General features: G+C 48.6%; 1 protein-coding gene across 2 annotated transcripts in view; it reads right to left on the bottom strand.

The window, feature by feature from the left end:
• Positions 1-26,196, bottom strand: part of PAX5 (paired box 5) — a 193,838-nt gene that overhangs the window by 87,972 nt on the left and 79,670 nt on the right. Inside the window, exon 7 of one of the 2 annotated variants that reach the window (XM_027039454.2) lies at positions 2,952-3,008. The exons of the other annotated variant lie outside the window; for it this stretch is intronic. Within the exon in view, the coding sequence (XP_026895255.1) occupies positions 2,952-3,008 (57 nt within the window). The remainder of the gene's footprint in view (positions 1-2,951; positions 3,009-26,196) is intronic. 2 annotated transcript variants of the gene reach the window in all.

The raw sequence follows: 26,196 nt of genomic DNA, 5'->3' as shown, positions 1-26,196 counted from the left end.
AATAGTTGAAGGAAGTGAAACTAGAAGAGGCAAAGACGGAAAGGTAGTCCAGCTGGGATCCGCCTGCGAAGGGTTTGCACAGTGAACACATGGATGAACAAATGAATGAGTGACCTTTAGGCAGTCCAGGCAGCAATCTCAATGAAGAGTCAGCATCCCTGCGCCCCTCCCCACCCCACTGCCAGACCTACCCTTCCTAGATGCCAGGCTGGGCAGCTGGGTCTGCAAGGGAGAGCCTTTATTTTCCCCAAGAAAGCAGAGCCCAACCTGAGTTTCAGAAAATTGCAAGAGGGTGGCCAATAGGGATATTTCTTCATTTCTTTGATGTCCCGTTGGAAGGGTCTTTTTGCTATTTGATTTTGTTTTAGTCCATAAATTCATCGTCAGAGTTTGCCCGGTCACTGGGCGCCTGGGTGGCTCAGTCGGTTGAGCGTCTGACCCTTGGTTTTGGCTCAGGTCATGATCTCACAGTTCATGAGCTCGAGCCCCACGTCGGGCTCTGCTCTGACGTCGCAGAGCCTGCTTGGGATTCTCTCTCTCCCTCTCTTTCTGCCCACCCCACCCCCCGGCTTGTTCTCTCTCTCAAAAATAAATAAACTAAAAAGCATTTTACAAAAAGTTTGCCCAGTCACTTTGACAGTTGAGTTTGGATCACCTTTCCAAGACACCAAATCTTTAACTTGTGTTACACATGTGCTAGGAGGTCTCAAAATCCAGTCTCCCAACCACCACTGGCTGCCAGAAGGTAAAGTGAATGTCCCTAAAGAGTGGGGACTCTGGGGACAGGGGACTTAGAAACCGGCCCTCAGCAGCCCTTTGCCAACTGTCCCTCTTACCATCACCACCTTGCAGGTCTTGCCCCCTGCCTAGTCTCTCCTCTTTGGTGGGATTCACAGTGCTCACCCTGCTCCTGTACAAGCCAGGGGATGCTGCCATTTAGGTTGGTGTGTACTTTTTCCCTAAGTCCTCGTCACTGCCTGTCCCTTTGAGCTGCTATGATTTTGAAAGGAAGCTGCACTCTCTCCAGTCTCCTGCTTCTTTGTTACAGTGGCTGCTCTACAGCCTGCCTCTGCGCGGAGGACTTGTCTCACTCAGTCACTTACAGAACTCCTACACTGTCCACAAGACCCAGCTCAAATGTCACCTCCTCAGTGAGGCCATTCCTGGGCCCCACATGCTACAATGAAATCATGACTCCCTTGTCTATGCTTCCACACTTGATGGCATTTTCCACAAACCTCCATGATCACTTTTCACCATGTTTAATGGCTGTTTGTCTAGCTCTTTCTAGGTTGCCTTGAGAGCATGGAACATCCCTAGAGCCCCTGAAGTGCTTTTTGAATGAATGAGTGAATATATGATCCAGTAGCATGACATCAACCACAACACTCCAAAATTAACTGAGAAGTGTTTCAACAAGAACTCCAAGTGATATGTCAACCTTCCCCTGCCCCCCTCCCACCTCTCCCCTCATCAAGTCAGGTGACCAGAAAACAATGCCCTTGTCCACCCTTAAACGCTCTGGGGAAGTGCTTTCACTCATCTGTGATAACATATCAGGCATTCAACATTTGTTAGAGGAAATAGAAGCACCATACAAAAAAAAAAAATTGTTAACCTCTGAAGACACTGCCACTGAATATTCAAAGTCCTTGCCAATCCCTCCTGCAATTCAGTACCCCAGAAGCCAGTTTTTTCTCCTGATAAATGGTTAACCTGCCTGCGGCTAAACAACAGGAACACTGGAAACCACTATATATCCCTTTTTGCATTGGCTGCCAGGAAGCTCAGTCTATTTCAGTGTTAAACCACCACAACCACATCATTGCTTGCACCTGGTGTTATGATCTTCCCTTTTTCACTACATAATTTCTGAACTTTCTTTTCAGCCTTAACTTACTAATTTAGATACATGTAATTGTTTATTTTTCAGGACACCTCAAGTCCTTTGTGAAAATGGAGGCTGGGAGAGGTAGAAAGAATGACAGAAAAAGAAAAAAAGGAAGATCAGGAGAGAAAAAGAGAAGAGAGAAGGCATTGTTGGTGCCTCTGGGAACCGTGGCAATTTACTTCTATTTCTCATAGTTATTTGGGAAGCCAAGGGCTGAAGATGACTGAACAAGGGCAGTCACATGCGCGGAAGTGTGCTGGTGCGCCTACGTTGGCAACATAGCTCTGCTCTCCTCCCCACCACTGACAGTCACAAGGCAACAGCTGCGTCCCACATTTCCAACTTCTCTGAGCTCTTAGGGTTCTTTCTTAGAGTATTATTTTGGGCTTCTGCTCCCTTCCCACCAGGGCCCCCTGGTGCCATCCTTGACTATGACCCAGAAAGATAAATGAACCGAAGTCGGCAATTCACAGACTGTCCACTCCAAGGCAACCAACTGGGATAAAACTCTCTGCCTGCTGCCACAGATTCTTGGGAGGGCTCAAGGTCAAGCCCACCAGGGATGCACACCCTCCTCACAGCGGACACCGTGCTCCAGATGATGGAAAGTCTTACACACTCCCGTGTCTGAGCCAGACGGATACTCAGGGTCATCTTCCCCAACCTGGAAAAACTGAGGTTTGGGGAGGGGAGTGGACTTCCTCAGCTCATGTCTATCTGTATCACTCACAGCCTTTGACCCTGTGGTAGAAAGAACAGTGAACTAGGAGCAATAACACAGGGCTCTCCCCCCCAGCGCTGCCTCTTTCTCACCTGTGTGACCTGAGGCAGGCCAGGCCAGCTCTCGGAGCCTCCTTGTCCTCATTAATAAAAGGAGATTTCAGTCGAACCCCTTGCTGCCTGCCTGCCAGGGCGAGCACGAGGATCTGAAGGATAAGGACAGGGACGGCACTTTGGAAACTAAGCACCACAAGGGATAAGGAATCCTAAAGGGGACTCCAGGAGGCACGTGCTCCTGGAACGTGGGTGCTGGGCGTCATTCGGGTCCCTAGGAAATTACCTGGAAAAGGACTGCCTGGGGCTGCACCAAGTATTGTCTCATCAGCACGGGGCACCACTGCCATAGCATGGAGGAGAGAAGAAACACAGACACGTGAGAAGGAGGGCAGCACGAAGAAGGGCAGGGCATGGGGACAAGGCTGCAGGGCTGGCTACCTCTGGTGGCTACCTCGGCCAGAGAGGCTTCCCCGTCACCTGCTGAGCTCCTCCAGGCTCGCTGCCGAGCTTCAGATGGCCTCGGCAGCTGGGCCAGTGCCAGGCCAACTGCTCCCAGCCTGTGGGACCACACACCTGCCCACCTACACACCTTCCCAGAGGAGGGCACAAGCTGGAGTGGGGGAGGTGTGTCCTCAGGGCCTGGTCCAATGACCTGAGATTGAGGAGGCAGAGGGGTCTGGATGCCTAAGGCAGCTGGGGTGGAGCCCGGCCCTGGGGGCAGGTGTCTCCCTTCCCGGGCCTCTGCCTCCCCAGCTGCCTGAGGATGTGCACGTGATCTCCACTCCCCCTGCCACTGCCGATGCTCTTTGTCTCTATAACTGGCCACATGACAAGGTGTGGGTGCCCTGTTCAACAGATGAATTCCAAGGCAAGAAAAGAGAGATGGAGGGAATCTTATAGGTTAGAGAAGACTTGACACGTATCAGTGGGTCGCAGTGTGGACCCTGATTCCAACAAATAAACTGTAAAAAATACAGCTGTGAAAGAATTATTATGACATATTATGAAACTATTGTAAATGCAAACACAAACTGTGTATTTGAAATATTTGAGGACATTACAGATTTGCTAACTTTTTAGATGTGATCATGGAGTCATGGTTATTATGCTTGTTAAGGCCTCATCTTTCATTATTTATTTTCATTTATTTATTTTTTCTGATGTTTATTTTTGAGAGAGAGAGAAAGAGACAGAGCATGAGCAGGAGAGGGGCAGAGAGAGAGGGAGACACAGAATCTGAAGCAGGCTCCCGGCTCTGAGCTGTCAGCACAGAGCCTGACACGGGGCTCGAACTCACGAGCCATGAGATCATGACCTGAGCCAAAGTCGGACGCTTCACCGACTGAGCCACCCAGGCACCCCAGGCCTCATCTTTTCAAGTCATTCTAAAACATTTGCAGATAAAGTGAAACGATGTCTGGAGTTTGCTTCCAAATAAAACTAAGAGAGTTCGCTGCAGTTACCCTGTGGTCTATGTACGCAATGGATAAATGTGGTCTCTCTATGCAGCGGAGTGCTGCTCAGCAGTAAAAAGGAACGAGGCTCTGAGGCATGCGACGATACAGGTGAGCCTCAGAAGCATGCTACGTGAAAGACGCCAGATGCTAAGTGGGACGTCCAGAACTGACAGAGCTACAGCCACAGAAAGCAGAGCAGGGGTCAGCTAGAGCTGGCGCGAGAACAGGGGTTGATTATGAATGCACACAAGGGATCTCCTTGGAGTGACAGGGTTGTTCTAAAACCGGGCTGTTGGTATTGGTGACACAGCTCCATAAATTACTAAAAATCGCTGACTTGTATACTTCAACTGAGTGAATCTTATGATATAAAAATCCAAATTCAATAAAGCTGTTACAAAATAAAGCAGAGTGTGGGGAGAAGTGGGGGTACCTATGGAACAGGTCTAGCCATGAGTTGAGAATCGTTGAATCCAGGGGCAGGATGCTTATAGGTTAATTAGACTATTTTGTCTACTTTTGAAATTCTCCATAATTAAAGTCAAAAACCCGAAATAGCACGTATTTGAGTCATGACCCCCACTTGCCAGCACCCATCAGCTGTCCAACAAACACCTGCAGAATAATGAGAGCACCCCAGAGGATGAGGAAACAGCCAGGAATTTGCTCTCTTGAAGTCTGTTCCCTCTCCATCTTCAGGGACTCCAAGGTTCCAAACACAGGAAGCATAAGGCTTCCGGTGTGCCTGGCCCTTTCCAGCCTGCAAAGTCCCTGCAGGCCCATTACGTCCTTGGGAATCCTGGGATGCAGGCAGACACAGGGACGGGGCTCAGAGAGGGGAGCCCAGGTGTGCCAGCTCCAAGCTCAGTGCTGGCCCGTTACCCCAGAAGCGGAGTTGGGATTAGAGAAGACTTTACTACCAGCCCTGAGGAGAAAGCTCACACACTTGCAGGGGGACGTCCTCCTCTCTGCAGTGCCCCACCTACAGGCTGAACTCCACTCCTCCAGCTAGGGAGAGAGCTCTGAGTCTGCAAGCATGGAGGAGGAAGGTTCCACACTTTTAAACCTGGGCACACAAAAACTGCACCTGCACAACATATGTTAAGGAATAGTTCTGTCTTGATTATAGTGGATCAGACCAATTGGCAGGGAGCCTGGAGACCGGACACTGCCTTGGACTCCCGTTCGACCTGAGGCAGACCCCGCCCTACTCTAGGTCTCAGTGACTCCAGCTGTCAAATGAGGGAGATGGACCAGAACTGTCAGGGCCGCTCTGCCTTTGAGGCCTCACCCAGGGTCTGTGCTCCACGCAGGTGTGGTCCTCACCGTGTGCACTGGGTTTCACCTTGACGTGGCTGAGGTCAGGCTTAGCCCACATTCTATGGGTCAGTGAAGGCGTCGCCCATTCTACCCAGGTCCCTGAATCCAGACGCCTGGCAGTCATCAGGGGCAGAATATGGCCTAGGAAGCCCACCAGCCCTGGATCCAGGAAGATAGGCCAAGTTCGTGCTATGTGGCACTAGGCCAGGCACGTTCTCTGTCCCTTTTCTCGTGTGTTACATGAGGATATATGACCCTCCTCACAAGGTTGTGAGAAGGCACAAGGTAGGTGATAAGAGTGTCAAGGCCTTGAGGGCAGTCCTTTTTATTCCCATTTTTTGATTCCTCGGGGCCAGACGTGTAAACAAACACTTGAAAAATGCCGAAGAGGGCAATAGGAGGGATCCCGTGTTGGGGGTACTGTTCTGTATCTTAAGTCTCTCAACACCACTATCCCGATGTGATATTGTACTATAGCTTTCCAAGATGTTACCACGGGGAGAGACTGGAAAAGGGTATACAGAATCCTTCTGTGTTATTTCTTATAAGTGCACGTGGACCTACAATAATCTCAAAATCAAAGTTTAATTTAAAAAAGAGTAAAAAATAAAAAACAAGGTTTTAGCATTCCATCCCCACTAAACCTAATAAAGATGAATTCAACTTCTGGGGCACCTGGGTGGTTCAGTAGGTTAAGCATCCGACTCTTGATTTCGGCTCAGGTCATGATCTCATGGTTCGTGGGTTTGAGCCCTGTGTCCGGCTCTGGGCTGACAGCACAGAGTTTGCTTGGGATTCTCCCTCCTGGTCTCTCTGCCCCTCCCCCACTTTCACGTGCACTCTCTCTCAAAATAAGTAAAGTTAAAAAAAATAAACATGAATTAAACTTTTAAAAAATGTTTGCTGTAAGCGAACATAAATGATGCTTTCAAGAGTACTCCATAACCTACACTGGTACAGTTAGTATTGACTGAGGGAAAGAACTGCCAAGGATTCTGAATGACCTGCCCCTTCCAGGAAGCTTTCCCCGATTTCCCCTCTTGTGTGTTCCTAGAACACCAAAGTGGTCATACCTCTGTCACCACCCTTATCACTTTGCATCATACACCTAATTGTTTAGGGCCCTGATGCCCCAACTAGAGTGTGAACTTCATGAGGATAGAACTATGTCTCCCTCATCTTAGTGACAACAGCTCCTGGCCCAGTGCCCAGCTCTGAACAGATGTGACATAAATGCCCGTGGAACCAAATGAACTGGGACAGGTACCCTGGCCCGGCTCTGCCGATAGTACCAGAGGTGCTTCCCAGGGTCACTGAGAGGATAAGTGATCTCAGGGTGCTTTTATTTATCAGAAAGTACTAGGGCGTGGGTGAGACATGCCCTCTATTCATTCGGCTCTCCAGCTCTGTGCCCGTGCTTGCGCCACAATGGATTGCAGTGAAATCAAGGGGCTTCCAAGAAGAGACCTGCGAAATGTAACTGACTCATCTCTCCTTATTCTGTTTGCAGCCTGCCGGCATACCCCCCACGACACACTCCCAGTGATGTGGAGTAGCAGGGAAAACCCCAGGGAGGGGGTTGAAATGAGATACTGTAGTTTCTGTCTGAGAGAAACTTTCCCAGCAATGACTAACCGGGAGGTCCCCTATTTCCTCCCTGACCACTTAGAGAATTTTATGGGCCCCAAATCTCAGGGCCCAAAGGAGCTCGGGAATTACGACAAAGGCTGATCTTTTATCTGATGCTTGAAACCCACTAGTGATGGAGAACTCACTGCTTCCTGAGGCAACCACTCCAAGGCCGCCCAGCTCAGCCTTGAGGAAGTGTTAAAACTGTCCCTTTAGGCTTCCGTGCACTGGTCTTGGGGCTCCAGTCCCAACAAATGTCCTCTCGGGCCACGGGTGGCAGCGTCCCTCCCTCCTGGGTCCAATGCAGGGCTCACAGTCGTCCACTCCTCCTTCTGGACATGTTCTCTCTGACTGGGGCATAAGAAGCTTCCTTCCGCTCTTCTGGTGACCTCATCACCTGGCTGACTCACGCTGTTCTCAATCAACTCAGGGCTCACTACAAGTTCATTAGAAATGGAAAGCGATTGTGCATATGATTTTTTTTAAGTGTTCCTTTTCTCCCGCCTCTAACCACTGTGCTATTTGCAACCAGAATGCTCTATGCTTATAAACTCTCTCTGGCTTCACGCTGCCTCCAGCTAATATTGAGCCGAACCATACCAGCCCCAATCCAAATTCCAATGGACCTTTCCAGCTTCAACTCCAATCCACCCGACTTCCAAAACAGCGTCCTCTACTCCAACCACGCTGCACACACTAATCCCTCAAAGTCCAGGTCACTGCACCCAATACCTTTGCTCACAGGGTCTTCCCATCCCCACCCCAGTCTAAATCCTTGTCCTCTAAGGTCAAGATCAAATGGCATCTGCTTCTGATGCTTTCCTTAGATTTTTGGTTGAAATAGATCATTTCCTTCTCTGAATTCCCAAGGCATTTTCCCTGCACTTCCTTTAGGACGTTCATTCCATGCTACTTTATCCTAGTAATTTGGGACCCCATCTGCTTCCCCACTGAGATGCCTATAGGCAGCATTCTGGCCTGGTTTGAAGCTGGATCCCACCAGTAGGCAGAGGGAGTGCCCTCTCTGTCACTCAGATAGGACCTATCCTGAGTGAAACTGAGCAAGAGAGGGAGAGAAGGGGCAAATGAATCTACGGCTCACCCTGAACCTTAAGAGTTCTGCCAGAAGAGGGAGAAGAGAAGGCCCTGGGCTCAGAGCATTCCAGCTCTTGCCTTCCCAAATGCAAGAAAAGAAATGACAAGGCTTGGAGCACTAAGCTCCACTTCTAGGATATGAGAGCCAGGATCCAGGGGTCAAGGCCTCCTAAGCGATAAGAAGATGTAGTGTAGGGCGGGGGGAAGGAAGGAAGGAAGGAAGGAAGGAAGGAAGGAAGGAAGGAAGGAAGGAAGGAAAGGGGGGAGGAAGGGAGGAAGGGAGGAAGGAAGGAAGGAAGGAAGGAAGGAAGGAAGGAAAGAAGAGAAGGAGGGAGGGATGGGAATCATTCAGGGGAGGAAGGAAGAGGACACCCTGACCTGGGAGCCCCAGGTCCTGCTCAGGCTCTGCCTATCTGTGTGATGAGCAGCTCCAGATCTTGACATGAAGAAGAGAGAGAGTTCCCAAATCAGAGCTCCATCTTTAGGCAGCCAAATCTCATGGACTTCTCCCAGGTGGTCCATGGCGTGGGGGGGGGGGGGCGCGGGGGGTCTGGGAGTGGGGGGACAGGGGGCGGGGCTCAATGTCCCACTCTGCTACAGGGCTAGGAAGGGAGCAGGGCAGAGACCCATTACCCCCCAAAGGAATGCAGGTCTATTGGCTAGCGAGGGCCCTGAACGGGGGCATGCCAAGGGAGCCCTCCCCCCATCCTAAAGTACCTGGTATGAGAGTGGAGGGGGCACCTCAAGATGCTCATAGTGCACTTTCTTTCGGACTGACTTCCCAGCTGCAGGAGGAGAGAGGTTATCTTGGGGCCATAAAGAAAGGAGATTTCCCTCTGGACTGCAAGATCAGTAGGGTGGGGGCAGGGAGGTAGGCCTGGATGCCCCTGCCCACCACCACCACCTCTGTCCTGCTGCTGCTGAGTGGTGACACACGTGCATGCACACACACACACACACACACACACACACACACACACACACACTCCCCAGGCCAGAGGCCACCTCTCCACCCCATCTGCTCCCTATCAGACAGAACTTTCTAAAGGGTGATATTCTGCAAAGGCAAACACAGGCAGTCTTGGGAGGGAGTGCCCTCTCTGTCACCAAGGTTTGCAAGGGCCAAACAGAAACCATGCAAGAGAAGCACCAGGAAAAAAAAGAAAAAAAGGCTGAGAAGACCAAGACCCCTTGGTTTGCAAGTCTGAAGCCTATACCGGCTCTCACCTAAACCCTTACATGCTTTTCATAACAGTCAGAATAACAGGACTTCCCCGGATGCTTGCTACACATCACGTGTGATTCTAGGTGTTAAAACACATTCATTTATTTCATCCTTACAACAACCCTGTGGATATTATTATCCCCCCTTCCGCAGATGATGAAAGTGAGGCACACCCAATCACCCCCTAGCAGTGAGACCCCAAGTCCAAGATCTTAAAGTTCTATGTACCACCTCTCTGCCAACTGTCATCAACCCCATCCTGGGACAGATGAGAGAACACAGGGCAGGGGAGTCGAGTGAGCTGGGGGGGGAGGGGGGATGTCAGACTAGGTTCTGTCCATGACTCCAAGTGCCTCATGAGGAGGTGCTGGGGCCCAGGGAGTGAGATGCCAACTCTTAGACCAGGGATGGTTTCACATGCTCCAGTCCTTTCAGACACCTACCTGGTCTTGACATTCCCCCTCCCTGAGTACCCTTTCCCTTCCTCTCAGCCGATCCTTGTCTATCCACCCCTTGAAACCCTGGCTCAAGAATGACCTCCCACAGGAAACATTTCCAGATGGGTTCAGCCACAGACGCCATTAACTTTATTCTTTCTTTTCCCCACTTAGACTCGGAGGACAGCCTACACGATAAACTCAGAGGACAGACATGCTCAGATTTATATGTCAGAATTAGCAATTAATCTTAACATCAGTGGAAAACAATAGAGAAACAAACAGAAACGTGACATTGCCAATACTGTTAAGGAAAAATCAAGCATCTGACTGCTTGGCCCAGGCACTGTGTTCTTTACAGAAGGTAATCTGGCTTTTAGAGAGATCAGAAACTGAAGGCGGGAGACACTAGGCTTAGGTTTTAGCTATTATGTCCGAGGCCAAATGTTAGCTCATGTAGATGATAGAAAAAAAACTAGCACAGTGACAACAGTGATTCTATTTATTTGCCTTTTTATCAAGGTTAACTTAGAGCTTCGCTTTTAATTATTGAAAATAGGTTCGCATTTTGCAGTTGTGTGTTAATTTCACAAATCTTGCATTTTGTACCTGGAAACAAAGCATAATAATCATTCTTCTGCGTTAATACCTATAATTTACTTAAATAAGCAAGCCCTTGGCCTTGAGACTGGACGTGTAAACAAACACACTTCTGAGAGCTTGGTTGGAGTTTGATTTTTAACAATTCCTTTTTCTCTCTGTTACACAGATATACATTAAATTTAGCCTCCTGGTCTTATTTCCTTCACCTCTCTCCCACAAATCAAACCTCAAATAATATAAAACTGCTGGCTAGGAACAGGCTTCACACAAACAAAAGCTTTCAAGGCACCTCTCCCCGTCCAACCATCTCTACCTCCTCTGCCTGCTCCAACAAAACAGCCTCTCTCTGCCCAACTGCCCTGGAAAACCCTGAAATACCTCATTTTCATTTCTGGGAGAGGAAGAGGTTTGATCCCCCAAATAAAAGAAAACTTCAGCAATAATAGTAAGCTGGGAAAACCCGGGCAGACTTCTCCTCGCAATCCGTGTCAAGCTCACAAAGAGAAAAAATCGTACCATCCGACATGGTTGGGAGAGTTTAATCCAAAGCAGTGCTAATTAATATCCCCGGCTTTCCAGAAGCCAGTGCCACATACAGCTGCGAGGGCAACAAGGCTGTTCTCCCTTCAATTTTATGGGAAGAACATTTTCATTACAAAGCCTCCTCCCAGACCCTCCTCCCTCAGCCAGATTAGCCTCGAGAAGGGAGCGGATGATCCATATATCAGAACTCTTTCTCTCCCCATTAATTTTATTATTTATATCCCATTTTAGAAGTTTATTGGTGCAAATCCTGGTGCACCTGGCCAGAGCCCTTCTGACAGACAGTGGTACCTTCACACGTCTCCTACTCAGGAGCAGTTGATGCACTGGTCACCAGGATGCGCCAACTTTTTGAAATTTGCCCAGGAGAGAGAGCGGACTCCAGTGGCATTTCCTGCCTCCCCACTGCAATACACACGCCATTTCTTAAAACGAACGTTGAAGGGTCTAAACTCACTCATTTGTGAAATACGTGTGGACTTGATGGCTTAGCATGAGCTATGGGTGATCCCCAGAGTCCCCTCAAAACCCTGAGGGATGCCCTACGTGCCCCCACCCAAATCAAGCATTCCCAGCTGACCCAGTGGAGCTCACCCATTTTTAACCCAGACTGCCAGACCATGGGCAGGCCTGACGAGGCCACGTGTCTCACCATTTTATTCTGAAACCCCACGTGTTCAGGGCTGTCTCTTTCCAGCCTCCTAAAGGGACCCCAAATCCAATCTAAATGTCTTGAATTTACCTGTTTGTCTTTTATACATATAAATAGCTGCATTTCCATTCTCTCTTTGTTTCTCATTTTCATTTGGTTCTAATATCTGCATGTAAATGTCGGAAAATAGCATCTGTAATTGGAGATTATGAAGTATGGCCAGCTCCTGACAGGCTGCTAAGGAAGATGGATTATCCTCATTTTTCTGTAAATTTTGTCAATTTTGGAATTCATAAGCTATCAACACTGATCAAAATGGGACTTCACAGCTGTGTCAAAAAAAAAAAAAAAGAAAGAGCAAGAGCGAGAGAGAGCTCTCGAAGGCAGGCGGTTGTGCGCAGGGGCTGGGCGGCAGGCGGCCGGTGGCATTGGCGCAGCAGATTGGATGCCCGGTGGTGTCGCCAGCAGCTACCTTCCTCCCCTGCACCCTCCCCTCCACGCTGGCGGCTCCCTCAGCAGAGGGAACCCCGGCACTCGGGGGTGTGGGCCTGCCTAGTCCCCTGGCTAAATCAAATAGCTAAATCACACAACTGGAAGGCCGCAAATCCTCCAAGGCACCCACTCAAACCTGGGGCTTGATTTATTGCTGGGCTCTGCCTTTCGTATTTATCCGGAGGGGTCCGCAGGCTCCCTCTGCGTGGGCCTCGGAGATGTACTCCTTCCTGACCATCACGGCACACTTGAGGCAATTGTGTTGGTGTCTCTGTCTCAATTTTCCCATTACTGGGAGTAAGTACTGTTGGGACTCTGTAATAGCCCGACTGCAGCCCATATCAATAACAGATGAGGTTTAATCGTCCAACACAGAAATTATTTAGGCGCAGTAAGGACATTCAATGTCATTTGCATAATGGCATTTCTATCGCACGCACCTAACCCGTCTTGCATAAACAAGGCCTTGGGACCATAAATAATAATAAATCATGACGTCTGCACGCCTCTTGCGGTAATAGGAGCCACTCTTTGTGGAAATTATTTCAGCAGGAAATGGGCACTGTAATTTTAAAGACATGTGGCGCTGTGAGGCGCGGTAAATCACACGGGCACGTGATCCCCAGGAGCAGCCAGGGGACCGTACAGAGCCTGCAGCGACATCCCCGGGGCAACTGGAGGAGGAAGGCCTGTCTCGAGTGGGAAACATTTGGGGCCTCTAGAACAAACACCAGGATGTGCTGCTGTCCCAGTAAATGGCAAGAAGGCAGGGTGCTCTGAGCTGGCCCTGGTAGAATAGGCTTTGGGCCTGCAGAAGCATGTAGGCCTCAGGGCAGAAGCCGTCTTCTTCCAGGAGAATAGAAGCTCCCTGAGGGCAGCCATTCTTCATTCTTGTCCTTTCTGCTTTACCTAGACTACCACCTGGCATCCAGCAGGGTGCAAAGAGGGGCATGTGGGGGGTGGGGTTTCAGTAGGTTAAGGGTCTGACTTTGGCTCACGTCATCATCTCACGGCTCATGAGTTCAAGCCCCGCATCAGGCTCTCTGCTGTCAGCACAGAGTCTGCTTCAGATCCTCTGTCTCCCTCTCTCTCTGCCTCTTTCAAAATAAATAAATGAATAAACTTTAAAAAAAAAAAAAAGAAGAAGAAGAAGAAGAAGTGTAAGGAGAGGAGAAGATAGTACCTGGGCTCAGGTGGTGAGCAGATACAAAAAGCCCTGAAAACAGGGTAAGGGGAGATAGATGGAGGCACTTGCCCAGGGGAAATTAAGGCAGGAACTGCACAGAAGCACTGGTCCCACTGATCTCGTGACTGTGACAGTGAAAATGACCAGTAAACTCTAAGCTGTGCTATCAGGCAGCTGTGGGCTGAGGAGGGCATAGGTCCAGAGCAGCGAAGCCTACAGACTCTGGCGGGGGAGGGGGGAGGGGGGAGGGCAGACACAACTGACTTAGGACCTCAGTTCCACCACCCCAGACCACCTGCCTCACCCGCAGCCCAGCTTCCTCACCTGCGGAACCAGCCCAAGAGCAGTATGTAGCTCACAGAGTTGTTCTGAGGGTTACATGCGACTGAGGTCACGTGTACACAGCTCCTAGCACCCGATCAAGCTTTGCTATCATCATTTCTGGTACCACTGCTATTTTTCAGGAAGCGACAACAGAACTAAGTTGCAGAACAACTCTGCCTCTTACTAGCTGTGCGACTTGGGGTTTGGGAAAAGCTTCCCCCTCCCACCCCCCACCCCGGCTCCTGGCCTCAGCTTCCTCTAGTCTGTCCAAGGAGAGCTTGATAAGATGGTCCCGCCCACCCCCTGGAGAGGCCAGAAGACTCAAATGGGTCGCGCCATGAAGCTGGCTATTAGTGTGAAGTGCTATCTGCATGGGAGGGGCGAATGTTAACAAAAAAAGAAGAGGAGAGTTCCCAAGGTCTGCCCGTGGTCATCGCCAGCCACCCCCACTGGTAACAGTGGTTGCCTCCCAGGAGGGGAACTGGGGGAGGGGGGAAAAGAGTGGGGAAAGGACTTTCTTTTCACTGCTAGCACCCTGAAAAGCTCACCTTTCCAGAAAAGTTCGGACAGGATACACACCAAAGCAACCACAGCATGGCCTCTGGGAGGGGAGAGAAGGGACTGACATGGAGTTGTTAGCTCAAGCCTTCTCTGTACTGTGTGAATTTCACTAGACAAGAAGGACTGCTTGTGTCCTGGGTTTGTTTTTTGTTTTTTTTAAATGTTTACTTATTTTTGAGAGAGAGAGAGACAGACGGAGAGAGTGCCAGTGGGGAAGGAGCTGAGAGGGAGACACAGAATCAAAGGCAGGCTCCAGGCTCGAGATGTCATCACAGAGCCTGACGCGGGGCTTGAACTCACACACGGTGAGATCATGACCTGAGCTGAAGTCGGACACTTAACCGACTGAGCCACCCAGGTGCCCTGTGTCCTGGGGTCTTTAAAGCTGGTGAAGTTTCATACCGCTATGCCTTGGCACATGCTATTCCCTCTACCTGAATACCAAGAGCTATGGAAATGCTGCAAAAAAGAGCCAATGCGGTGATTTAACAATAACTGCATTTCTCTCCCAGAGGAACTTAGAGAAACAGCAATCATTTCTCCACTGAGTCTGCCTTTCCAGCTCAGAGGCCTGGGCTGTGGGCTGCACTGTGCGGGGAATGATGTAAATCACGGTCACCCACAGCCTCTGGGTAGGGCAGTGGCTCTGGCATCTGCAACGCCACCTTCAGCTTACACATTTACCTTATGCTCACCAGTGTGAAAACTGCTCAAAAGCCAACTAAGGTCTGGAGTTTAGCTATTAGTAGAAACCAATGTTGGTTTCTTTGTTTTGGCAAATGAACCATGGTTATGTAAGGTGTTAATGACAGGGGAAATGGGGTGAGAAGTTTATGGGAACTCTCTGTACTACCTTTACAAATTTTCTAAATTTAAAAATTATTCCAAAATAAAAGTATGTGTAAAAAAAAAAAAAAGGCCAGACCTTACTCATAATAAGAGAAATTAAATTAAAGCCATAATGTCTCCTTTTTCATTTATAAGATTAGCAATAAGGGGCACCTGGGTGGCTCAGTTGGTTAAGCGTCCTGCTTTGGCTAAGGGCATGGTCTCACAGTTCATGGGTTCGAGCCCCACGTCGGGCTCTGTGCTGACAGTGTGGTGCAGGCTTCAGATCCTCTATCTCCCTCTCTTTCTGCCTCATCCACGCTCACCTGTGCTCTCTCTCTCTCAAAAATAAATAAACATTTTAAAAAACAGATTAGCAATGACTCAAGATGCTGATGCTACACTATGTAGGCAGACTGGGGAAACAGGTCTCACTTCAGGGGATGAACCTCTTTGGGGAATAGAGGCTGTATTTTTCAAAATTCACAGCATATACACACACACACTGATCTGGCCTTTCCACTTCTGGGAGTTTATCCTGCAGACATAGTCCCACCTGTGCAAAAATAAATGTGGAGAGGATGCTCAAGGCAGACTTTTTGGAAAATGAAAAAGATTGAAAGTGACCAACAGGTGACTTGTTATATAAATTATGATATTCCATACAGTGGAATACTATGTAGCTGTTAAAAAGAATGGAGCAGCACTCGATTGATAGGGAACAATCTCTAAGAAATAAAATCGAATCGAACGGTACATATACATTTATGTTCAAAAGGAAGGAGTTATAGGGGCGCCTGGGTGGCTCAGCCGGTTAATTGTCTGATTTCGGCTCAGGTCCTGACCTTGTGGTTCATGGGTTCCAGCCCCGCGTCAGGCTCTGTGCTGATGGCTCAGAGCCTGAAGCCTGCTTCAGATTCTGTGTCTCCCTCTCTCTCTCTCCCCTTCCTCCTCTCACACTCTGTCTCTCTCTCTTTCTCAAGAATAAACATTAAAAAAAAATTTTTTTAAAGGAAGGACTTATATATATTGTAATACACTTATTTATATACATATATCTTACTCTCATTCAAGTACTCTATGTAAATCTCTAAAGAACACAGAAGAAACTGTAACAATGGTTGCCTCCCAGGAGGGGAGCTGGGTGGGGGGAGAAAAGAGTGGGGAGAGGACTTGCTTTTCACTGTCTACGTTTGGTATTGTCTGAAAGCTTCACCATTTGCATGTACCACTCATTAAAATTTTTTGAATAGAAAACCAATGTTAGGTAAGTGGCAATGAGCACAGGCTGCCTGGACCTTAACAAGGCCATGGCTGTGCCTATGGGTGCCTTAGGGCCTCGTCTGTCTTGAGGGGCACCCTGCACACCTCTGTGTCACCCAGCGTGTCTGCCACCAGTCTCCCTGGCATTGTGCTCAGCAGCCGGCAGCTCTATCCATGAATTCATGTGCCCACCGTGTATCTAGAACCCTGGTTCACCCTTCCGCTCAGGGAAAGGCCTGAGGCTCTCCTGAGTCAGGCGCACGGCTCTAGACAGTGTCTAAGCTGGAAGGGATTTGGGGTGTCCCCACTCACCAATTTTCAGGAAGTTGAGGCCTGATGAGAGGAAGAGCTTTGCTCGGGTAGGTGGGCCCAAATCAGAGCGCAGGTCTCCGGAAAAGTGACATTTGCAGTTGGGAGTGGGAAAGAGACGGGCTCCATCTCTCTGGCTCTCCATTGCTTCCCTGGCAAAATGGGAGTAGGAGCTTCCGTCTGCCCTTCACATCCCAGAAGTGTTAACAGGGATCAGGTAGGGTCCCAGATATGAGAGCAATCAGAGAACTTCTGAGCAGAGAAAGCCCCACCGGGGTGCCGGGTAGGCCTTGAGGAAACTCTAGGATGGACACATTTGATACATTTACAGCTCCTATTTGTTGCACATGCTGTGCTTAGCCGCTCATGCACCTTTTATGCTGAGCTTTGATCCAACTCAATCAGGGAGGTGCTGTCATTATTATTCTTCCTTTCTGTAAGTGCAGAAATTGAGGCACGGAGGGATGGAGTGAGTCTCCCACGGTCACACAATAAAACTGCAAATGAGATCACGCAGCTGCAGTCGCTGATGCTGGGGCAGAGCTTTAGGCAGAGAAGCTGCTAGCAAAGGCTGGCTTCTCCCCCCGAGTGCGTGGGCACAGTAGCATGGGTTGCCACGAGAAGTCCCGGCCAACAGGCAGGGCCTAGTGGCTGGACAGCTACCTTCAGGACCGCGAACTCTACCCCAGGGAAGTGGGGATTCCTGCAAGCGTCCTGGCCTCTCCTGAAGGGAGTGGAACACCCACTGACCTTTCTCTCCCAGCCTCCTCCTCTGCAGCCAGCCCTCGGTTCCCCCCACGCAAGGCCTTCCCTGTCCTTGGGCTTCCCCTCCTCCACCGCACGTGCCATCTCAGCCAAACCCATCTATTCTTCTCCATTTCAGTCCCACCATTCCCCACTTCAACTGGTTCGCACTCTTCCCCCTGCCGCCCCTGACATGAGCAGGATCATCTTGCCTTGTGGATCTCTGGTCTGTCTGGAGGATGACTGAATATACCACCCCAGGGACACTGCCCTGAGGTAGACACAGCCTGAGGGTAAGCTCTGGTAGACAGGGGGAGTCTGAGGTCCCCAGACCTTTCCCAGTGTCTGGCTGGCTCCCAGCATCCAATCTATGTCCCGTCCTCTTCTATCCCTCATTTCAAATGGTTACGCCTGGCCTCCAGAACATGAGCCCGGAGTTTTACCATGCAACATTTCTTTCAAAAATCAGAACTTCATGGTGAGATAAAGCTGATGCTCCTTGCTTACTTCAGCTCTACTGAAGACACTGCTGAGGATTTGTGGATTAGTTTGACATACACACACACACACACACACACACACACACACACACACACACACAGAAGCCACATCTCTGCAAGCTATTTAATACCCGAACAGAAGGCCTAAGGATCTCTGTGTGAGGATTCAGGGTAAAATAATACTGCGAGAGAATTTTCATAATGAAATCAGAGAGGATACATGAAAGACTTTGAGAAGAGTTAAAGAGTCCCCAAACAACTGCTCCTATTAGCAACTGTTATTTTAACTTTATTCAATCACTCATTCTTTCATACCTCATCACTTTGCAGAAAAGATTTAAGGCAGCTCACAATGATGCACAAAATACAAGGAGGCGAAGAGGGCAGAAAGGGAAGCAAGAGGAGAGCACAGAATGGGACCAGTAGTAGTCAGCTGGAGCCAACAGTGAAGCATATGACATGCTTGGCCCGGGCTCTGCACCGCCCAGAGATCGTCGCTTAAACCTCACACAATCTTATAAAGCAAGAACTCACTCCTCCCATTTTGTAGGTAAACAAACTAAGGCTTAGCAAGGCCAAGCAACCTGCTCAAGACTACACAGTTAGTAGGTGATGGGGTTGGGACTGAACCCAGACAGTCTGGCTCTACAGCCCATGCTCCAACCCAAGACTGAGGCTACAGGCATTTGAACTTGTGACAAGAGGGGCCACATCTGGGCCTCCTCGCTGCCATCCAACTGGAGAGAGCTGATGTGATACTTCAGAGTCCATGAGACATAAACTGTCCATTGCTCACAGGTTCTCTTACTGACTCTTAGACCAAGCAGGGATCTCTCTGGGCCCTCCCTAAAAACCAAGCTGAGTGAATGCCCTCCAGACCCGGGGGCGGTTGCCAGAAGTTGTTTCTTAGGATATGCCTCATGCAGATTCAGGCATCACCCCAAAGAGTAGTGCAGTAAAAGTAACTCTAAGCGACCATGTGTGTGGTTTAGTTACCCAGTTGAATGGCTTGAGCTGGAAATTATTCAAATAAATGGAAGACTCAAAGATTATACGTTCTCCAAGCAATCCTCCCTAAATATTGCTTCTCTGAGCCAAACTAATAACAACGGGAAGCACTCTGATTCCTAACAAGTGGCAGGATGGAAGCTATTCTGCCCACAGCCGAATACAGACCCAGCTGGGAGTGACACTGAACTTGCTTATGAAAACTGAAGGGCTGGGTGGGGGCCTGAGGCCAGAGCCTTGCAGAAGTGAACAAACAGAGCAAAGATGCAGTGGCAGGGACAGGAAATCTCCTTAGAAAACTGTTTTGGATCCACTCCAACACACAGATATCTAGATGGTGGAGACCCCAGAGTTTTCCTCCAGTTAGCGCTGACACAGGTTAGGTCCCAGAAGACACTGGGGACAGGTGTAGCCACACTTCCGTCTCTGTCATTAAAAAAAAGGCAATAAAACTGCCTTTGGGCAACTAGCTATGATCAATGCTGCCTCCTGTACCTTCCAAGATGAAATCTATGCCAAGATAACCAAATCAAGTAGCTGGTTAAAAGGGATTGCTATTTGTAAATCTGTTCAAACATGGGAAACAGGCTTGTATTTTAGAAGACTTGGCCCACACCCATTCATTCTGCCAAATGGGATCAACGGATCTGATTGTTTGGGCCACTCCTTGAATGAGACAGAAGACCCTGTCTTCAAATCCCAGCACGACCACTCACTAGCTGCATGGCCCTGGGGAAGTTACTCAGTCATTTTGTTCCTCAGTTTCCTCATCTGTAAATTAAGATAGATAATAGAACCCCCCCCCCCCCCCCCGTTTCACAGGGCTGTACATGGGATGAAAGGAGTTAATACATGGTTAATGAGTTAAAACCAGTGCTTAGCACAACATGAGTGCTCACTTATTATAAAGCAGTGTGGTCGTGGACTGGAGAATATCCAACTTTGAGTTGTCTACACCAACACACACATACAATACACACACCATCCAAAAAAAAAAAATTTGAAGAAGAGTGCACAGGAAACTGTGCTGCCCCATCCCAAGGCCCACAAGGTGCCCCTGCCCACTTCCCCTGAGCTTCAGGAACCCTACGATGACCAGCAGTGCTGCTCTGAGCATTCCTGAATGTGTCTATGGGAGCACAGATGGCCAGCTTGACTTTTTAAATCAAGTAGGTGTTATGGGAACCAGTCCAAGATCTGGAGAAATCCAAACAGTTAACCTCAATTTGCAAAGCTAGGAAAAGAAACTTCCCCAGAACCAGCCAGAACCTGGATCCATATTCGCCAGGTTAAAACCTCTAGAGATTAGGTCCCCAAATCTGCCCTAGCATGGGATCTCATCGCCAGTTTTAGGTCCTCCCGTAGACTGTCTAGTCTTAGTTAAGCTTCTCCGAGGCAATGCAGGGTTGTCATTCAAGGTTGTGTGTAAACATGTCTGAGTTCTTTTGCCCCCCAGCACAGATGTGGATTTCTGACTCTAGGGAATGGAAGAGAAAACTGGGTGCTATAGTGGTGGGTCACAGGTTCACCAGGGCCCTTTGTGGTTAAAGTCTGCTTTAGGATATTAGGATTTCACTGGTGAGCTATGAGGCATCCCCAGGAGACACTTGAGGCAACTTATTTACCAGTAGGCAGGTCCCCAACGAAATCTGAAAGCCCCATGGCCCTCTTTCTACTTCCTAGCTCCTAACCTCCCAAACCACAAAGACTAAGTGATGAGGTAACCATGCCCAGAGTCAAAACAAGAGGGAAATGGCTACCCAAATATCTATCCTAGACAGGATCAGAAGCCTGGAAAAAGCTTATTACCAAGAGAAACTACAGTGCTGTCCCCCAAAGCGCAGAGAGCAAAGGATTTCTCTACTTTTACTCTAGGTTATAATTTACCACCTGGATCTGTTCATAAGGAATTTTTTGAGGACAACCTGTACAAATGGATACACCTATTCCCGAAAGAATGTCCCAGAGGGAAGCAGTGCCCCCTTTCTAGCAGCTCCCAATGCAGCCCCCATCGCCCACCACCAGCCCTCACACGGGGGCACCCCAAAGTGAGGAGCCCTGAAGTTGCAAATAGGATACAAATCACACCGTAACCAAACCTACCACGTGTGTCTCACCAGGCAACAGTACCGTAAACATGTGAGACTTCACTGTGTATCGAGTATCATCCTCTCGGTTTCCTCATCTTTTAAAGGAGGAAAATAAACACCAGCCAGAAGGGGACTGTTAGGAAGATTAAATGAGATAATTCAAAGTATTTAACTGACGCTTGCCTAGATATTATGTTATTATATGCCATACTATATTACATTTCATTATATCATATTGTGTGTGTTCCTCTGTGTGTGCGTGCGTGCGTGTGTGTGTGTGTGTGTGTTTAAACAGGCTTTCTGGAGTCATGGCACCCACCCACTCACACTCCAGCCACCTGCGACCACTCCCCCTTCCCTAAACTCCATAAGCACAGGTCTCCGGCTTTGGGTCCTTCTCTTCTCCACCTGGCACCCTCTTACACTCCTCACCACCCATGTCCTGGGCAGGCCTCCAGACTGCTCTGTCAGGGCAGCAGCCTCGTCTGTATCATTTGGCCATTCTCTGGGGGTGTAATTAATAAAGATAAATAGCATGGGCCAAGAGCTGTCCAAGACTACGCACGAGCCTCCCATTCTGTCCTCACACCAACTCCGCAGAGGGCACGCTAGCATCTCCATCTTCCTCTTTTGGATGGGGAAACCGAGGCTCAGCATGGTTGGGCAACTTGATCAGACCGCACAGCCAGTAGGCGCAGACAACTCCAGAACCGGGCAAACTCCAGAGACCTCAGAATGAACCACCTTACCATGCGGCCAACACAGGTGACCAGCACAGTGCCACCTGAGTTCCCAGATAGGCTGAGCATGAAGGCGGGTGGCAAGTATCCCCGGAAGTGTGGTCACAGGCACTGCCAGGCCCAGTCCTTCCTCCCAGGAGGGACATTCACAAGCTCGGAAGTTTCAGAGTCTGGATTTGAATACCCCCTTCTCTCTTCAAGACAAATCTAGGAGACCGGAGAATTCTGTCCTCTGTTGCACCAAGTGGGAAATATTAATTTGCTTGTTTATAGGGGAAAATTCTTATAATACAACCCAGAATTAATAATTTATTACAAAGATTTCTTAGCTCCTCAGGCAGAAGTTCTAAAAGTGATACAAATTGTTATTTTGATTACTTTAATGGGATTTTCCCCTCAAAGCCTGAGCTCATTTGCTGGTGTAATTTGGAGTCGGGCAAACAGTAAAAGCAGAGCCTGGGGAGGAGAAGTTGCCAGCACCTCCACAGTGCACTGCAGACCACAGCACCTCTGGTGCATCTCTCAACCCTCCCACCCGACAAGTTGGAACTCTGCCTCTCTCTGCAGCAAAAGCCCTCCTGCCTCCTCTCAAACTCGCATCCTGTTCAGCCAGCCCGGATCCCTTTGCCATCATAACCCCATCTCTGCCCTGAGGCTCCTCTGCTGTGGCAAAATGCCCCTTGATGATAATGATAAAAGTAACGTTAATAGAAATCACATTTATGGAGTGTCTGTTATGGGCTGGACCCTCTGCTAAGTTCTTTTCATGTCCATTTCATTTAATTTGCATAACCCAAGTGACGCAAGAGCTGTTACTATACCATTTTATGTATAAGACAACTGAGGTTAAAGCAGTGGTAAAGCCAAATTGGTTTAAAGTAATAACTCTGCACACAAAGGAAGAAAAGCTAGTGCTTGTTTAGGGAGTGATGGTGACCTGTGTGCTCAAACTCAGGCATAAAGAGAGAATCACACAGTCTCTGGAGGTAAGCCTACAACCACTTATTACCATAATGTCCCAAGAAGTTCAAAACTAACATAAAAGGGTGCAAAGTCCCAGGCAGCTCCTTGGGAAGCCTGTGCTCTCTGCCACAGCACTGTATTTCCTCCAGCAGTCCTCCACATATTGGTCCCTGAGGTCCTCTCCAGTGGGGAGCATGCCTCCCTCCTCTCCCCACCACTTTCTGCACAAGGCAGAGGGGTCTGCGTGCTCGCCGTGCCCAGGCACCAACTCCATCCAGGCCACAGCTCCACCACAACACCCTGCCCCTACTTCTCGGAACCCCTTGCCGCCTGCCCCAGCCAGTCCCTCCAAAATGTTAAGGAACTGCCTACCTCCCTCCTGACAGGTGTCCCCTTCCTGGGGACCTCCACCGACATCTTCATCTTTCAACCTCACTGAGCACACTTCTTTGACTCCGTTGATCTAAAACTCCATTCGCCTGCCCCAGCCCCATGGGTGGCCACAGGTCATTTAGACCTGTCATTTAGATCCTGTCCACCTCCCAGATCTCAAATCTCTAAGCGTCTTTGGAATATACTCTCATCCTCATGAGCCAGCTCCTGCCAGGAACCCCCAAAACTTACAACAGGTGCATAAAGTGATCTGCCCTCTTGGTGGCCCGAAACGATAATAACATGGCCAATTCCCTGATCTCAACCCTAGATTTGTCTATATTCTCTTAAAAGCACTGACACTGAACTGGAGGATGTGATCATCTTCAATAAATCCACACTGTTTTGTTTCATAGCCAAGTTATCAGGAAAGAATCAACAAACCATCTTTTCTCCCAAATGGGAGAGAGGAAAAGCAACCACGTCTGTCACAGAATGCTGACGCTCAGAGCTGCAAGGGTCATCTCTTCCAAGCCTCCATCTGATGCTTGAAAACCTTCCTCAGCCTTTCCCCCAAGTGTTTGCACTGCCCATGCCAGGTACTCCCAGCGACAGGAAACCCACAGCCCAACCCACATTTGGGCAGTTCTGTCTGTCTGGAAGGTTTCCTTTGACTGAGTTGAAAGCTGTCTCAGGGCGTCTGGGTGGCTCAGTCGATTCAGTGTCTGACCTCAGCTCAGGTCATTATCTCACAGCTCGCGAGTTTGAGCCCCACATTGGGTTCTTTGCGGAAAGCTCGGAGCCTGGAGCCTGCTTCGGATTCTGTGTCTCCCTCTCTCTCTGCTCCTCTCCCACTCATGCTCTGTCTCTCTCTGTCTCTCAAAAATAAAAATAAACATTAAAAAAATTTAGAAAACTGTAATTTCTACCTAGGGTCTGGGTCTGCCTACTGGACCCACAACTAAGTCTGCTCCCTCTCCACAGGAGCCCTTCTGAGATCAGACTACACTCTTGCGTATCCATTGCATTTTCTCTTCTCCAGGCCAACCAGTTCCCATTCCTCAAGTGCCTCACAAGACAGGTTCCCCACAAGAAGGTGGGAAAACAGGGGAGTGAGTGTGGGGGTAGGATAAATGGTGCTTCAAGGTATAGGCCCTGGACTCTGACCGCCTGGCTTTAAGATGCGGCTGCAGATATTCCCACCTATGCATGGGTCTTTGGACAAGCTGTCCTCTCTCTTCTTGGTTTTCTCATCTGTAAAATGGGAATGATATTACACCACCTACTTCATAGAGCACGGAGAGGGTGGGTAAGGGGCTACACAAAGGGTTCTGCACAGTCCCTGGCACATGGTGAGGGCTTAATAAATGTTAGCTCTTAGGTCTAGTCCCTTCCCCAACCCGGTCACCCGCTCTGCTCATGTTCCAGTTACATGCCATCCTTCTTAAGGTGGGGCCCTCACCTGGAGCCCCACACCACAGGCATGTCCTGACCGAAATAAAGGAGAGCCATCCAGAGCCCGCTTTCACGCTGGCAGACACATGACTGAATCCACAGACAACTAAAACCTCTGGATCTTTCTCCCCAGAGCGGCTCTGTATCTTCAGCTCCTCTTGCCTCAGTTTTCTGAAATATTACTTACATAACTACGAAATTATTATTATGAAACCACTGATCCCTTCCTATACCGAGGCTTATCCACTCACTGCTAGAGCTATAACTATTCACTGACTGCTAGTTTTAGAAAATACAAGTCTAGAAATTCTTCCTGCATTTGTTAACACTGGCTCTCTAAGCAGACACAGATTAAGCAAGGTGTAGGAAGACAGCCGTCGCTTTCTTTAGTGTGATTCTGTGTTGTTTGAATCTTTTGCAACACGTATGTGCTTCCACCCTGCCTTATTGGAATTTGCTACTCTTTTTGTAACTTCTTTCTTTTTTAATGTTTATTGATTATTGAGAGAGAGAGAGAGAGAGAGAGAGAGAGAGAGAGAGAGAGCGAGAGAGCGCATGAGCAGGGGAGGGGCAGAGAGAGAAGGAAACAGAATCCGAAGCAGGCTCCAGGCTCTGGGCTGCCAGCACAAAGCCCAATGCGGGGCTCGAACTCACGAATAGTGAGATCACGACCTGAGCAGAAATCAGACACTTAACCGACGAAGCCACCCAGGAGCCTCCCTTTTTGTACTTCTTGACTTACATGCTTAGCTTATTAGTTTTATCTTCTTTTTAAAATAAATTGCATTTAAAGCTATGCATTGCCCTCTAAGTACCACGTTAGATTCACTGCACAAGTTTTGATATGCAGTGCTGTTGCTGGGGGTTGGGTTTTTGGGGTTGTTCAGTTATATTTCATAATTTCCATTAGGATTTCTTTTTTGACCCATGGAGTTTTTTTGGAAAGTTGATTTTGTTTTTTTTTTAATTTTCAAACATACAGAAGATTAGAGATCATAATCTGCTTTGGACTACGAATTTTCAATTTTAGCACACTCTGATCAAAGAACGTGGTCTATGATGTGAATTTCTGGCATTGCTGAGATTTGCTTCCACAAATAGCACACAATCTCTGTAAGTGTTCCTTACATGTATGTTTGAAAAGCATGTGTAGTCTCTAATTGTTGGCCTTTTATACGTCTATTTGATTAAGCATATAATTATGTTGTACAGAGCTTACAAATATCCCTGCCAGTTTTTTATCAGCTTGACCTATCCATTAATAAGAGGGATATGTCTGGGCACCTGGGTAGCTCAGTTGGTTAAGCATCTGACTCTTGATTTCAGCTCAGGTCATGATCTCACGGTTCATGGGATTGAACCCGCATCAGGCTCTGCACTGACAGCGTGGAGCCTGCTTGGGATTCTCTCTTCCTCACTCTCCTCCCCTCTTCTGCTCACACACGCACTCCTGCACTCGCTCTCTCTCTCTCTCTCTCTCTCTCTCTCAAAATGAATAAATAAACATTGAAAAAAGTTCACTTCTAAAAAATAATAAATGAAAAATAAGAGGGATATATTAAAGTTTCCAAAATATATTATCAGATTTTTAAAGTTGGTTCATTGACATTTTTTTTGCTTTAAAAGTTTTGAGACTCTGTTACTAAGCACATACAGTTTCAGGATTGCTGTATCTTCCTATGAATGGTTCTTGACCCTCTTTGTCTTTGCAGATACTTTGGACCTTAAAGTT

This window comes from Acinonyx jubatus, chromosome D4 (genome assembly GCF_027475565.1).
Source record: "Acinonyx jubatus isolate Ajub_Pintada_27869175 chromosome D4, VMU_Ajub_asm_v1.0, whole genome shotgun sequence".
Lineage (NCBI taxonomy): Eukaryota > Metazoa > Chordata > Mammalia > Carnivora > Felidae > Acinonyx > Acinonyx jubatus.
Note: the sequence above shows the minus strand (reverse complement) of the source record. Positions and strands in the feature narration are given on the sequence as shown.